The following is a 13,652-nucleotide window of genomic DNA, read 5'->3' as shown; positions in this document are numbered from 1 at the left end:
GCTGCCAGAGGGGAGACCTGGGTGAAAAAAGCCCACCTCTTCCTCAGGCTGCGGTTTAGGGGATGTTAGAACAGGTCAGAGGAAGAAGCTGTGAGTGAATTTTAATCATTCAGGACTCTTTGGGGCATCAGAGACAGAATCCCAGCACAAACTACAGTAAGAAAAAAAAAAAGAGGACTATATTGGCTCATGTAACTGAAACTTCAGTTCACAGGCACTGACTTCAGGCATGGCTGGATCCAGAGGCTCAATGCCTCCAGGACTAGCTGTTCCTCATGGTTCTCTTTCCTCTGTGTTCCTTTATTATCAGGCCGGCTCTCCCCTTGGCAGTAGCGAGATAACGGCTGATAGTTTCAGTCTGTATCCCATGCTGTTTGCAACCCTCCCAAATTCAGAACGTCAACTGGAGTTCCGGAACCGAATCTGACCGGCTTTGATTGAGTCACATGTCTGCTCCTGACCCAGTCATTTTTGCCATAAGTTTGTGATGCTTTTAATGGCCAACTCTGGGTCCATGTGCTCATTCTGGAGTCAGGGGAAAGTTATTTGACCCGTGAGTCACATAGACTGAAAATGGGAGGGGGGATGGATTTGGCTTACAAAATAAAATCAAGGTGCTGTTATTAGGGGAAGAGAGAATGGATTCTAGGGAGGCAAAGCCCCCAGAGGGACCTGGGTGTTTGGGAAGCAGCGGAGACCCTTCCTGGTTTGGGACCCTGGGGAGATGAGGGATGGTTTAGGTGACACTCCCAAGTGCCCTCCAGCTGTGATGCTTTTTGTTGGGGGTCATTGTTTTTCCATAGCGAGGAGCCCCTGTTTCCCACCCCCCTGCCGCCGCCTGTTAGGGAATGGAGTCATTATCTTCACAGGGGAACACATTACAGGCTTGAAGCCTGCGTAACAGAACTGAACTGGGGTGGCAATAGGGGGCAGCCAGGCTGGGCTTCTCAGAGGTGTGGTGGCCTCTCCCCTCTTCTAACACGTGCGGTGGCCCAGACGACTCAGCCTCTGGTAGCCGTCGTCTTCCTTTCTAGCTCAGAAAGGCCGAGGGAGCCTCAGGAGCTGACTGTAAAAGGGTTTGCCCTCCACCTCGGAGACCTTACAGACACCTTGCAGGCACACACTGCTTTCTGATTCTTCATTCTGCTTTCCTTTACCCCTTGCTAACAAGACGAATAGCAAGGAAGTGAGGCTTTCCAAGGAGGGTGCCCCAGCTCGGCCCCTGGGGAGAGCCTTCACTGGTTTCTTTCTCCTGCCCAGCAGCAAGGAGGTTGGCTTCCAGTCCAGGGAAGACCCAGCCTGGTGTTTCCCCTGATCTATTTTTAGCCCCAAAGCCACTCCTCAAATCTGGCTATAAATACAGTTCGCCTCCACACCCTCTGGCCATCAGCATGCATGTTCCTGTGTGCTGGGGAGGACGTGCTCCCGCCTCCCTGCAACCACAGCCTACAGCTTCCCAACTCAGAAGAAAGGACCTGTCCATCCTTCAGGTGTTCACTTGTACAGTATTTACAGGCACCCACTCCTCTCCGTTCCGGACCCTGTGCGGTCAACAGGGCTGATTTTCCAGCTGGGATAGACAAAGCACACATGTTCCTAGACCCTGAATCAGCTGGAACCCTTGGGGATCACACACCAGGGCCCCAGGCCTCGTATATGTTGCTTAGGTGATGACGTTGGTAGACCTCACTTTCCTCACCTGTAAAATAATGACACCTCCTTACAGGCTTCCTAAGATGATGAGAAAGAGTGGGCAATCGCGGTGCAGAGCAGCTCAAGGGAAAGAGAAGGGGGAAGAGGGGTCCTCCGTGGGCCTTGCCAGAAGAGCTGGGATCCCCAGGGAGCCAGCAAGTGAGTAGCTGGAGCCCAAGTCTCAAACTGGCAGCCCCACCATCCCAGGATAGCCCTCAGATGTTCTGGCCCAGCACAGGCAACAAAAGCAAAAATAGATGAATTGGACTACATCAAAATTAAAAACTTTTGTGCATTGAAGGACACAATCAGCAGAGTGAAAGGCAACCTATGGAATAGGAGAAAATATCTGCAAATCATGTGTCTGGGAAGGGATTAATGTCTAGAATATATAAAGAGCTCCTACAACTCAACAACAAAACAAACAACTCGATTAAAAAATGGGCAAAGACTAACTAGATATTTCTCCAAAGAAGATACACAGATAGGCAATAAGCACATGAAAAGATGCTCAACATCACTAATCATCAGGGAAATGCAGATCAAAACCACAATGAAAAAACAAAACAAAACAAACCATAATGAGATAGTACCTCACACTGTCAGAATGGCTGTTATCAAAAGGACAAAAAAATAATGAGTGCTGGTGAGGATGTGGAGAAAACAGAACCCTTGCACACTGTTGATGGGATTATAAATTTGTTCAACCACTTTGGAAAATAGTATGGAGGTTCCTCAAAAAATTAAATATAGAATTACCATCTGACCCAAAAATTCCACTTCTGGGAGTATACCCCAAGGAAGTGAAAGCAGATTCTTTAAGAGATACTTATACAGCCATGTTCATAGCAGCATTATTCACAATAGCCAAAAGGTGGAAGCAACCCAAGTGTCCACTGATGGGTGAATGGATAGGCAAAATGTGACATATCCATACAATGGAATATTATTTAGCCTTAAAGAGGAAGGAAATTCTGACACATGCTACAACATGGATGAACCTTGAGGACATTACGCTACGTGAAAGAAGCCAGTTACAAAAATACAAATGCTGTATGATTCCTAGAGGTTATCTATGAGGTTCCTAGAGGTAGTCAAATTCATAGAGACAGAAATAAAATGGGGGCTGCCTGGCTGGGGGCAGAGGGGAATGAGTTGAAAAAAATTCATTAGTTGCCAGTATCAAAGATTCTGAAGATTTAACAAGAGATTCTGGGTTTCTGGCTTCTCTGGAATGACCCTCAGCCTGCACTGCCACATTACAAGTCAGTTGAGCCGGGTGGCTGCCACCTCCTGTAGGTGGGAACAGTACCCCAGTTGGCCCCAGCATTCCTGGTCATCCATCCACCTACCTGCATGGCCATGGCAGTGCTTGGTGTCACCTCTGCCTAAGGCCTTATGGGTGAGGGGGCAAAAGGGGGCTGAGACTGTCTGTGTTCATGAAGAGTCTCTGGGCAGATAATCGACCATCTGTGAGCCTGACCTACAGAGGGCAAATACCCTTTCCAGAGGTTTCCAACATCATTCAAAGCAGGAAGCTTCCCCTCAGGCCAAGGACCTTAGCAGATGCCCGGAACAAAGGGAGACCTAGTGAGGGGAACCTGCTTCCCCCTCCGTCACCCAATCAGGATTGGAGAGTGCTGTTCTGGTTAAGGCGGTAACTGAGGCCCAGAGAGAAGATGAGATTTGGTCAAGTTCTCACAGAATAGTTTATCTTTGTGGACACATCCACTTTTCCATTTCTCATGCAGGAGGTGCTCATCAGACCAGAAGTAGATGCTGTTGACGCCCACGCCCACAGTATCTGAGGCCCTCCTCCAAGTTTACCTGTTAGTGCCCAGCATAAGAGCTTTCTCTGGTGCCTGGGAGATGGCTCAGGCTTCTCAGTCTGGAAGTCTGGGGGGATGTAGCGTCCCTGGTGCAACTCTCCACCCATAGCATCCCTGGGGCAATTCTCTACCCGTGAGGGATGATAGTATTTTTTTTTAACATCTTTATTGGACTATAATTGCTTTACAGCGTTGTGTTAGTTTCTGCTGTATAACAAAGTGAATCAGCTGTATGCCTACGTATATCCCCATATCCCCTCCCTCTTGCGTCTCCCTCCCACCTTCCTTATCCCAACCTTCTAGGTGGTCACAAAGCACCGAGCTGATCTCCCTGTGCTATGCAGCTGCTTCCCGCTAGCTATCTACCTTACGTTTGGTACTGTATATATGTCCATGCCACTCTCTCACTTTGTCCCAGCTTACCCTTCCCCCTCCCCATGTCCTCAAGTCCATTCTCTACGTCTGCGTCTTTATTCCTATCCTGCCCCTAGGTTCTTCAGAACCTTTTTTTTTTTTTTAGATTCCTTATATATGTGTTAGCATACCGTATTTGTTTTTCTCTTTCTGACTTACTTCACTCTGTATGACAGACTCTAGGTCCATCCACCTCACTACAAATAACTCAATTTCATTTCTTTTTATGGCTGAGTAATATTCCACTGTATATATGTGCCACATCTTCTTTATCCATTCATCTGTCAATGGACACTTAGGTTGCTTCCATGTCCTGGCTATTGTAAATAGAGCTGCAATGAACATTTTGGTACATGACTCTTTTTGAATTATGGTTTTCTCTGGGTATATGCCCAGTAGTGGGATTGCTGGGTCATATGGTAGTTCTATTTTTAGTATTTTAAGGAACCTCCATACTGTTCTCCATAGTGGCTGCATCAATTTACATTCCCACCAACAGTGCAGGCGGCTTCCCTCTGGGATGAGAGTATTCTGAAGCAGCTTCCACACAGTCCCTCCGAGGTCCCCGGTGTCCCTGAAGCCCGCTGTCCACGGCCCTTCCTGTGCACTCAGGTCATTCACTCTCCCTCACTCTTGCTTCCCCTTCCTGTGAACCCCTGACATCCTAGTGTTTGCCTGAGGCTGGGCTTTGGGGGAACCAGGGAGGTGTCGGCCTTTCAGATTCCGGAGGCCCTCCGATTCCTTTGTTTTAAATGCACGTGGGTCTCTGCTTCCCTTGCCATCCAGGACATCACCAGCCTGCTGCACACCATCTACGAGGTGGTTGATTCCTCCGTCAACCACTCCCCGACGTCGAGCAAGACGCTGCGGGTGAAGCTCACCGTGGCCCCCGACGGGAGCCAGAGCAAGAAGAGCATCCTTCTCAATCACCCCGGTGAGGGCTGGAGGGCCATGCTGGCCACGGGAGTCGGTCCACTCCTAGCTCTCAGGGAGGGTCCGAGCCCCACCTGGGAGGAGTGGGAGGGAGTCCTGGGGCCTTTCCTGCGAGCTGCTCCGTGGACAGGTGGGATTTGAGCGGGTCCTTGAAGGTTGGATAGGGAAGGAATTCCAGATGGAAGGCCCTGCATAAGCAAAGCGCTGGAGGTGGGCCTGGGCATGGCAGGCAGCCGCAGTAAAGGCTTCTGTGTTGGGGAGTGTAGGTGGGCGGGGCCTCGAAGGCAGCTAAGGAGTCCGGGGAGGAGGTGAGTCTGGGGGAGGCATCAGGCAGGGCAGGTAGCTGCGAGACCCCTCTATTTAGTCCTGGCTGGGAGAACCCTCCCCGCAGAACCATTGCGAAGCTGCTGTGGGCCAGCTTCAAGGGCTGTGTGCTAGGCAGTCTGGGCAGGGCCGGGAGGCCGATGGGTGCAGGAACAGGCTGCTCACCAGGCTATTTCTCTGGTGGGACTCAGACCTGCAGAGCACCAGACCCAGAGCGGAGACCAAGCCCGCCGAGGAGCTGCGAAGCTGGGAGAAGAAGCAGCGGGCCCTCCTCAGGTAGGGCGAGCGCGGGCAGAGCCGGCCCAGTGCCTCTGAGCACGGATTGAGCATTAGCAGTGGACCTGCCTCTAAAGGATTCCAGGCAGGAGGCTGCAGTCTACATTCTCCTCCGGGGCAGGGCGTAGGGTGGTGGGCAGTGATTTCAGAGGGCAGGTTCGCAAATCAAACTCAGTTGTCCAAAGAGCTAAATGTAGGTCCACGTTGCTTCATCCAAAATGCTTTGGGCCAGATTTGTTTTGGAATTTGGCATTTGTTGAGTTTTAGAAAGGTGCTCCCAGTGTATTTCTATCTGGGATCTGCACAGCACCCCAGGATTTAGCACATAGATATTTCTTCAGGGACACATAAATATTCATGCTAAGTGAGAGAAAGACTATAGCTACCTTCACATCTGTTTAGAGCAAGCTTGGCTGCCAAATGGGTTATGGAAAAATCTTTGTTTTCAGGTGTTTTGGATTTCAGAATTGTGGCTAAGGGGTTGTAAAGCTGCAATTATCTTTCACCTGTTGTTATTTAACTGCAAGGACGGAAGTGAAGAGAGGGAGGGAAGAAAGGAGAGAGACTGGGTAAAGAAAAGTGCTGAGTAAACAGTAATATAAAGTAACAGTAATGTGGGACAGTATCTACTGTGAACATGGAGAGGTAATGACTGGGATTTGAGAAGCAGTAGCATAGGAGAAAGAGAGAAGGTGGTCCAAACAGGGACACAGCATGGTGTGGGGAGAGGGCTAGGAATTGGGGGTGCCCAGGCTGGCTACAGATGTGGGGGGCTGCCCCGGGGGAGCAGGCAAGCTAGTGTGGGCAGATCACAGAGGCCCTTGAAGGGGAGGGGCAGGGGGAGCCCAGAATCCCACAGTGGGAGAAAGGTCACCTCTCTCCCCCGCCCACCCCTCCCTGCATCTCACACCACACTGGGAAGGCCCATTCTGAGCTTTGGGCAGGTTGTGGAGTCTTCCAGCCTCAACTCCAATGGCTTGGGGGCTTCTGTTCTCCCCACCCCGTGGGGAGCCAGGTAGACATTTGGAACACATGGTTTGAAGCCTGGCTCTGGAGCATCCTTAAGTTTTGACCAGTTACCTTCTCCTTTGCTTTGGGCCTGTTCAAAGCATAGTCCCTATCCAGTCCTCCCGGAAGGCCCAGGGAGGCCAGGCAGGGGAGGAGAAGGAGGGAGAGTGCTGACGTGGTCACTCCCTCCCTCCCCTGCTCCCAAGACCCAGACAGAAATTAACAGAGGGTCCAGAAGGGTTTGTCCTGGTGGCTTCCCAGGAGCTCGTGGGACCGCTCCCACCGCGAGGCCAGGGCCCACCCTCTCGCTTGCCTTCCCTGATAGGTTCCAGGGTGACAGCCGTCTGGAGCAGTCCGGCTGCTACCACCATTGCGTGGATGAGAACATTGAGAGGAGAAACCACTACTTAGATCTCGCTGGGATAGAAAACTACACATCCCAGTTTGGGCCTGGTAAGGGAGCTCCTTCACTGGTGAGGGCGGCCAGGGCAGGGCATGGCAGGGCGGGCAGGTGGGCTGGTGGGGGAATGTGTGTTCGCTGGCCCCCTTGGGCTGGGGGAAGGCCTAGCTTTTACTGGACAGAGTATAGAGTCTTCTTGGAGGAGATGGCATGCAAAACATTTAAAACATTAAAGTAAAACATGCACAAAGTTGAACAAAATCAAGTAGCATCCGAGGGCTTATAATTCAATGAAAACAACAGTTCGGTGCTGCACCCCGACCCACCCCTCTCTCCCAGTGACGACCTTGGGCTTCGTTAAGCAAAACAGTGCTCTGTTTTTTTTTTGTTTTTTTTTTTTTGCTGTACGCGGGCCTCTCACGTTGTGGAGCACAGGCTCCAGACGCACAGGCTCAGCGACCATGGCTCACGGGCCCAGCCGCTCCGCGGCATGTGGGATCTTCCCGGACCGGGGCACGAACCCGTGTCCCCTGCATCGCCAGGCGGACTCTCAACCACTGCGCCACCAGGGAAGCCCAGTGCTCTGTCTTTACCAGCCCTTGACATCTCAGCTCTTGCTAAGATAGATGAAGACACAGTCCACTTAATTTCACTCCCCACAACGCCCTTCTCCCCTTCCCGCCCCCCCACCCCGTGTTTAATTCCTCTCTGAGTTACCTCTATAAGTTAAGGAACATGCTTGCAGATTTCCTTTGTGCTCCAGTGACCTTAGACAGTTTTAACAATGTCCCTGTCTCCTCTCTTTCCAAGCTCTCAGAAGGAGAATTAATTATTTTTAAAGACCTAACACAGAAACACTTTTTCCCACTTAGCAGATGGCAAAGTTCCATTCCAGAAAAGTTTCCTCCAAGGCAGAGGGAGGAGCCGTCAGTGGGCGGGGAGTCGAGGTGTCGGGTTAGCTCTGATAAGGACCAGCTGCCTCTATCAGCCTGGGAGAACTGGGGGCGGAATGGTTTCCAGGGCACCGTGTGACACCAGCACACAGTAGGTGCTCATTAAACATTTGTTGAATTGGTTCCTAGGCTCCCCGTCAGTGGCCCAGAAGTCAGAACTGCCACCCCGCACCTCCAACCCCGCTCGATCTCGCTCCCACGAGCCAGAAGCCATCCACGTCCCACACCGAAAGCCCCCAGGCGTGGACCCCGGCTCCTTCCAGTTTCTTGATGCCCCATTCGCCAAGGTCTCGGAGGTCCAGCAGCGGCTCCGGGGTGGTACCCAGGACGGGAGCAAGCACTTTGTGAGGTCCCCCAAGGCCCAGGGCAAGAGCGTGGGTGTGGGCCACGTGGCCAGAGGGGCAAGAAGCAAACCCCCCATGGGACCTGCTGTCCCTGCGGTGTCCCCATCCGCCCACCTGGCCACCAGCCCGGCCCTCCTCCCCACTCTGGCGCCCCTCGGGCACAAGAAGCACAAGCACCGTGCCAAGGAGAGCCATCAGGGGTGCCGGGGCCTGCAGGCGCCCCTAGCCGTGGGCGGCACCGTCGTGGGGCGGGACCACGTCAGGGAGCTGCCCGCGGTGGTGGTGTACGAGAGCCAGGCCGGCCAGGCGGTCCAGAGACACGAGCATCACCACCACCACGAACACCACCACCATTACCACCACTTCTACCAGACCTAGAGCCCCGCCCCTGCCCTTGCCCCACCATATGAAGGACCCCCCTCCCCCTGCCCCCAAGGCATTATTATTCTATTAATTATTGTTATTATGACGATTATTGTTTATTAATAATTATTGTTACTCCACTAATATTCAGCTAGCCTCCATGTAGAAGATATATGGAAACACAGAACTAAACTTTTATTTATATGTCGTGGGGACTGCATAACTTACCCAAGAAATGACTCTGGGTTTGGAAGTGGCCTGTAGTGGCAGAGGCTCCCTGGGGCTCCGGAGCTGCGGTGTCCACGCAGGCCATTCCACACGCTTCCCAGCCCCGGGCAAGCCCTTGGCCAGAGCTCTGCCCCATCCCAGTCTCTTCCAGGAGAACACCCTTCCCTGGCCCGGCTTCCAGAGACCCTTGAAATCTCCGAGAAGATAAACAGCTGCTACCTCTTAGTATGATTCTGATTTTATTTTGCCCTTAACTGATTGTAATGTGCTACAAGGGATTTCAGTGGACTGCGCGACCTTCCCAGCTGTTGTGTTTTTATGTCCCAGCCTAGGAAGCTTAGCTGTCCTTTCTGGAGTTATCTTTCACACCTTTCCAGTGGGATCACGCCCCTGCCCCAAACCAGTCCCATCTTTTCTGTCATGCGCAACATGAAAATACATTTCTCTTTTTTCTCCTCCTCCTCTCTTCTTTAGAAAGATACACACCCATATTTAAAGACTGCCCCTGAAACCAGCCTTCTCATTTTGGAAACCTCCGGAGAGGGAACCAACCACACAAACAAGTGTGGTTTTCCAAGATCGGGCAATTGTGTGTTGTTGGTTGTGACCGAAGATGTGGAAACCTGGTGTCCTACCATTGGCAAATATATACATACCTACGTGGTTCTCTAACAGAGCTTTCTGTATCTGTAGATAGATGCCATCTGTCCATTTCTATGTATCTTTCTATAAATATACACTCTCAGGTACCTTTTCTGGTGTGCAGAAGTCCGTGCTTTGCTTCTCAAGACACATCCAGAGCCCAGACGTGACCCTGTGTGCCTCCTGTTGGGGCGCTGTTCATTAGATGCCAATGGCCACTTGCCTCTCATCAGGGATCCTGTCTCGAGGTTTGGGATCTGGCTGATTTTGGAGAGGACTGTTGGAGTACAGAAGCGTGGAGGGAAACGGGGACAGTGGCCAGAGTTGGGACCCTGGAGCAATGTCCTCTGTAGAGCAGAATTTTGTTTGATTGAGATCCGGGGAGGCCAGGAAAAGGACACCCGTCAACTGGTCAGGGACCCCGTGAAAAACTGATGACACTGATGACACATACACACGCTAACTGGGCAATGGGTGAGGTTAATAAAGGGAATAGTTACATAGTGTGGGCAAAGCCTCCTAAAAGAGTAAATGATCCTGCACTGGCACTGTGGTGCCACGCCTGCCCCTGGAGTGGAGGGCGTGGGAGAGGGTCATCCTCAGCAGACACAGAGGGGTGGGGGCACCTGAAGAAGCCGTGACCTTCACTGGAAGGATGCAGCCAGCCTGTGGGGACCCTACAGGGAAATGACTTCCTGACCTCACTCTCTGCCCGCCTGTATCCTGCTGAGGCACAATTGGCTGAAGCCACCAGGAGCCAGAGAGTGAGGCAGCTATTGATGGGGGTCACACAGGCATTCTGCCGGGGAAGAGGAGAGTGGAGGGTGAATCTGGAGGGACACAGGAAGAAAAAGTGGCTCCAGGTGCCTGCCTTTCTGCTACTTGGTCTCCCAGCTGGCACCCCCTTTTCCAGAGCCTCTGGTGTTGGTTTACCGTGGTTGGTAAGGAGTTAGTTTTGAAGATAGTGTGCTGAGTTGTTGTCGCTGGGTTAATTGTATTAGTTACTGGTGTGCCTGGGGCTGGATTAGTACAGTTAATCCTTATGACAAGCCTGAGGCAGCCGGTGGAAGCTCAGGGAGCACAACAGGCTCAGGGAGGTTGAGTAACTCTCTTGAGACCACACAGCAGGTGGCAGAAGTGGAATTCTAGTCTTTCCCAGGATCCCTGAACCAGTGGATTTGGGCTTCCCTTGTTTAGGGCTATGGGCTTCTGTCAGTCAGGAACCAACTCAAACTGACAGGAATATAATTAACCCAGGGAAGGCAGGGAGGGAGCTGGCTTTGAGAGGACAGGATGTGAATGAAACTGAGACTCGCTGGTTCTTATGGCTCCCTTTCTGGATTTCTACTTCTCCCCGGACATGCTTTGCGGTGGTGTGGGGACTGCTGGCACTTTGGGCTGCACAACCAGATGGAAAAGGATTTTCCACTAGGGCAAGCCCAGGGAAGGATTCTAATTGGCTGGGCTTGGATCTGGTACCCATCCCTGGACCAATCACCGTGGCTCCTCTGGAGTCACACGTCCAGCCTGTGGAGAGGGGGAGGGGCCTGTGCCAGAAGAAGGAAGAGGAGGGGTGCTGAGCAGACCAGAGCAGATGGCACCCCAGGCCCAGAATTGCTGCAACCATGGAGACAAGCCAGGCATTGGGTCCACTCAGGGAGCCTCTCTGTGGCCTGTGGGCTGAGAGCGTTTCCTCAGCCTCTGAGAGGAGGTCCCTGCCATCTCTCCCAGCCCCACACCTGTCAGAGTTCTCTTATTTCTTGGTACCTGGAATTTACCTAACTTTAAAAAGTAGTAATGTGCACATGTAGAATATTCAAATAGTACACAAAGGTGTACAGGAAGAAGTATACATCCCTCTGACTTCCCTGACCCCAGCTTCCCGGGGCCTTATGGATGTGGTGTGGTGGTGTGAGCACAGATGTTGGCGCCCAGCTGCCTGGTTCAAATCCTGACTCCTTCCCTTAGTAGCGCTGTGTACTTCTCAAGCCTCAGCTTCCCCTTTATAAGGGGGGTCAGAAGAGACCTACCCCACAGGGTTGTTGTGAGAATTCAGTGAGTTAAAACGGTGCCTGGACCACAGGAGCACTATGAAAGTGTCACTGCCATTTTTTTTTTATAAGAATGAATACATTTAAATGAGATATCTCCCCATTTAAATTCTGTTGATTTTTTTTAAAGACTTTATTTTTTTCAGAGCAGGTTTAGATTTACAGCAGAATTGAGAGGAAGGTGCTGAGATTTCCCATATACCCTCTGACCTCTGCATGCATTGCCTACCCCACTGTCAACATCACTCAACAGATAGTACATTTTTTACCAAGGAAGGACCTATATCAACACATCATAATCACCCAAAGTCCACAGTTTACCTTGGGGCTCACACTTGCTGTCATACATTCAATGGGTTTGGACAAATGTCTAATGATGTGTATCCATAACTATAATATCGTACAGAGTATTTTCACTGCCCTAAAAATGCTCCATGCTCTGCTTAGTCACCTCTCCCCCACCCCCAATTTTATTTCAAAAAGTATTTCAAAGTTTGAAACAGAAAACCGTGTAACCGTGAAACTCACCATCCAGATTTCACAAATGCTGACATTTTGCAGTATTTATTTCAGATCTATTTTTAAGAAAGAAAACTCTGCAGTTCCTGCTTAATCCTCTTCCCACCACACCCTTTTATTTTTACCCAAGGAGTAGCATAGTATTCATACTTAGGCCCTTTTTCTCTGCGACCTAATGTACTTGAAGAGCTCCCCGCATCCATCACAGAGCTCTGACCCTTCCTCTCTAACAACGGCTCAGCCCTCTCTTGGTCCAAGGCGCTATCGCGGGCTTGCGCATCCTCTCCTGCAGGCAGGTGGGTCTCATCCTAGGCCATGGCACATCCTTGTGCCCGGCTTGTCTCAGTGCCCACAAGCCGGAGCACTGGCAACAGACTGCCAACGCGGAACAGCTGAGTTCAAGAGCATGTGTGATTTCAACGTTGATCGGTTGTAAATGCTCTAAAAGAAGTTGTACCAAGTAATTGGAAGTTGAAGGAAGAAGAGAGGAAAGGAAGGAAGGAGAGAGGGGGGCAAGAGGGAAGGAGGGAGGGAGGGAGGGAGGAGTGAACGAACGGTCAACCATGCTTCTTGGTGAGGTTTTGAGCACATTTTCCTGCGGGCTGGTGGGGGTGAGTATTGTCTTGTGTGCAAACCTGACACCCACTGCGCAGGAGCTGCCCCTGCTTCCCCAGGACCTGAGCTCTGAGCACCGGGGCTCCCTCACTTGCGGCTCTGCCGGCCTCACACACGCTTGCACAAAGCACTGGCTGGTCGCTAGGATGCCCAGTTCCGCTGATCTGTCACTGGCACTGTGGACGTCTGGTTAAGGCAGCCAGTGGGGCCGAGGCTCTCATCACCCAGGGCGCGCTGGGGATCGGGGAGCCCGGGGGGCCTGTGTGCTTCACACCCAGCCATGCCAATTACACTTCTTGGCGAAGGAAACAGCTGGGAGCAGTTTCTTTTACTCTCCCCCACCCCACCTCCACATTTTATTCTCAGTGTTTAGATGTCACATCATTACTGGGCCAGAAGGAAAGCAACCTTGCAGGTGACAGGAGGAGGGGAAGACTGCCTGCCCTAATAACCCGGCTTCTGTGAGACCTGTCAGCACTCCTGGGAATGAAAGGGGGCCCCGGAGCTGTGCTCGGTGCCAGCGGGCTGTGGCATCCCACCCCTACCGTCCTCACCTCCTCACTGAAGGTAGGGCTTCACCAGCACGTACAGGAGACTGCAGGCCCCAAAGACCCCAAGGCGGCCTCACCCCTGTTCCAGCCAGCCCCAGAATCTGCCCTCCCAGCCCCTGCCTTTGCTCCCCAAGGCCTGTGGGTGTAGCCCCAGCCTCACCCCCGCTCCCTATGTGTGCATGGCTGTGTTTTGCAGAACCAATACAGGCGGTTCAGCCAAATGCCTTAAAGCCCCTAAAAGCTGTGTATTGACTCCTAACTGCTGTACAAGGGCACCCTTCTCCACTCATTAAGGCTTCATCACTTTCTACAGTTACGCCTCTTATTTGGGGGCTCTGATCTGGCTCTTGGTCTTGTCACCTTCTCCCAAACCAGCAGACCTCTGAACCTGACCCCTCTTCTTGGGGGCTCACACCCTTGAATAATTGTACTGGTTTATGCACGTGCCTGCCAAGGGCTTTCTGCACCCAGCATCCTCCTTTAGCATGAGAAGGGGGCATGGGAGTGAGG

At 51.9% G+C, this 13,652-nt stretch overlaps 1 protein-coding gene across 2 annotated transcripts in view; it reads left to right on the top strand.

Moving 5' to 3' along the window:
* Positions 1 to 9,518, top strand: part of NKD1 (NKD inhibitor of WNT signaling pathway 1) — an 86,280-nt gene extending 76,762 nt beyond the window's left edge. For both annotated transcript variants that reach the window (XM_082606390.1, XM_082606389.1), the window contains 4 exons: positions 4,722 to 4,869; positions 5,384 to 5,468; positions 6,802 to 6,929; positions 7,959 to 9,518. In XM_082606390.1, the coding sequence (XP_082462516.1) occupies positions 4,722 to 4,869; positions 5,384 to 5,468; positions 6,802 to 6,929; positions 7,959 to 8,551 (954 nt within the window). In that variant the 3' untranslated portion in view covers positions 8,552 to 9,518. The remainder of the gene's footprint in view (positions 1 to 4,721; positions 4,870 to 5,383; positions 5,469 to 6,801; positions 6,930 to 7,958) is intronic.
* Positions 9,519 to 13,652: the final 4,134 nt, after the last annotated feature.

This window comes from Mesoplodon mirus (assembly GCF_964341445.2).
Source record: "Mesoplodon mirus genome assembly, chromosome: 19".
Classification (NCBI taxonomy): domain Eukaryota; kingdom Metazoa; phylum Chordata; class Mammalia; order Artiodactyla; family Ziphiidae; genus Mesoplodon; species Mesoplodon mirus.
Note: the sequence above shows the minus strand (reverse complement) of the source record. Positions and strands in the feature narration are given on the sequence as shown.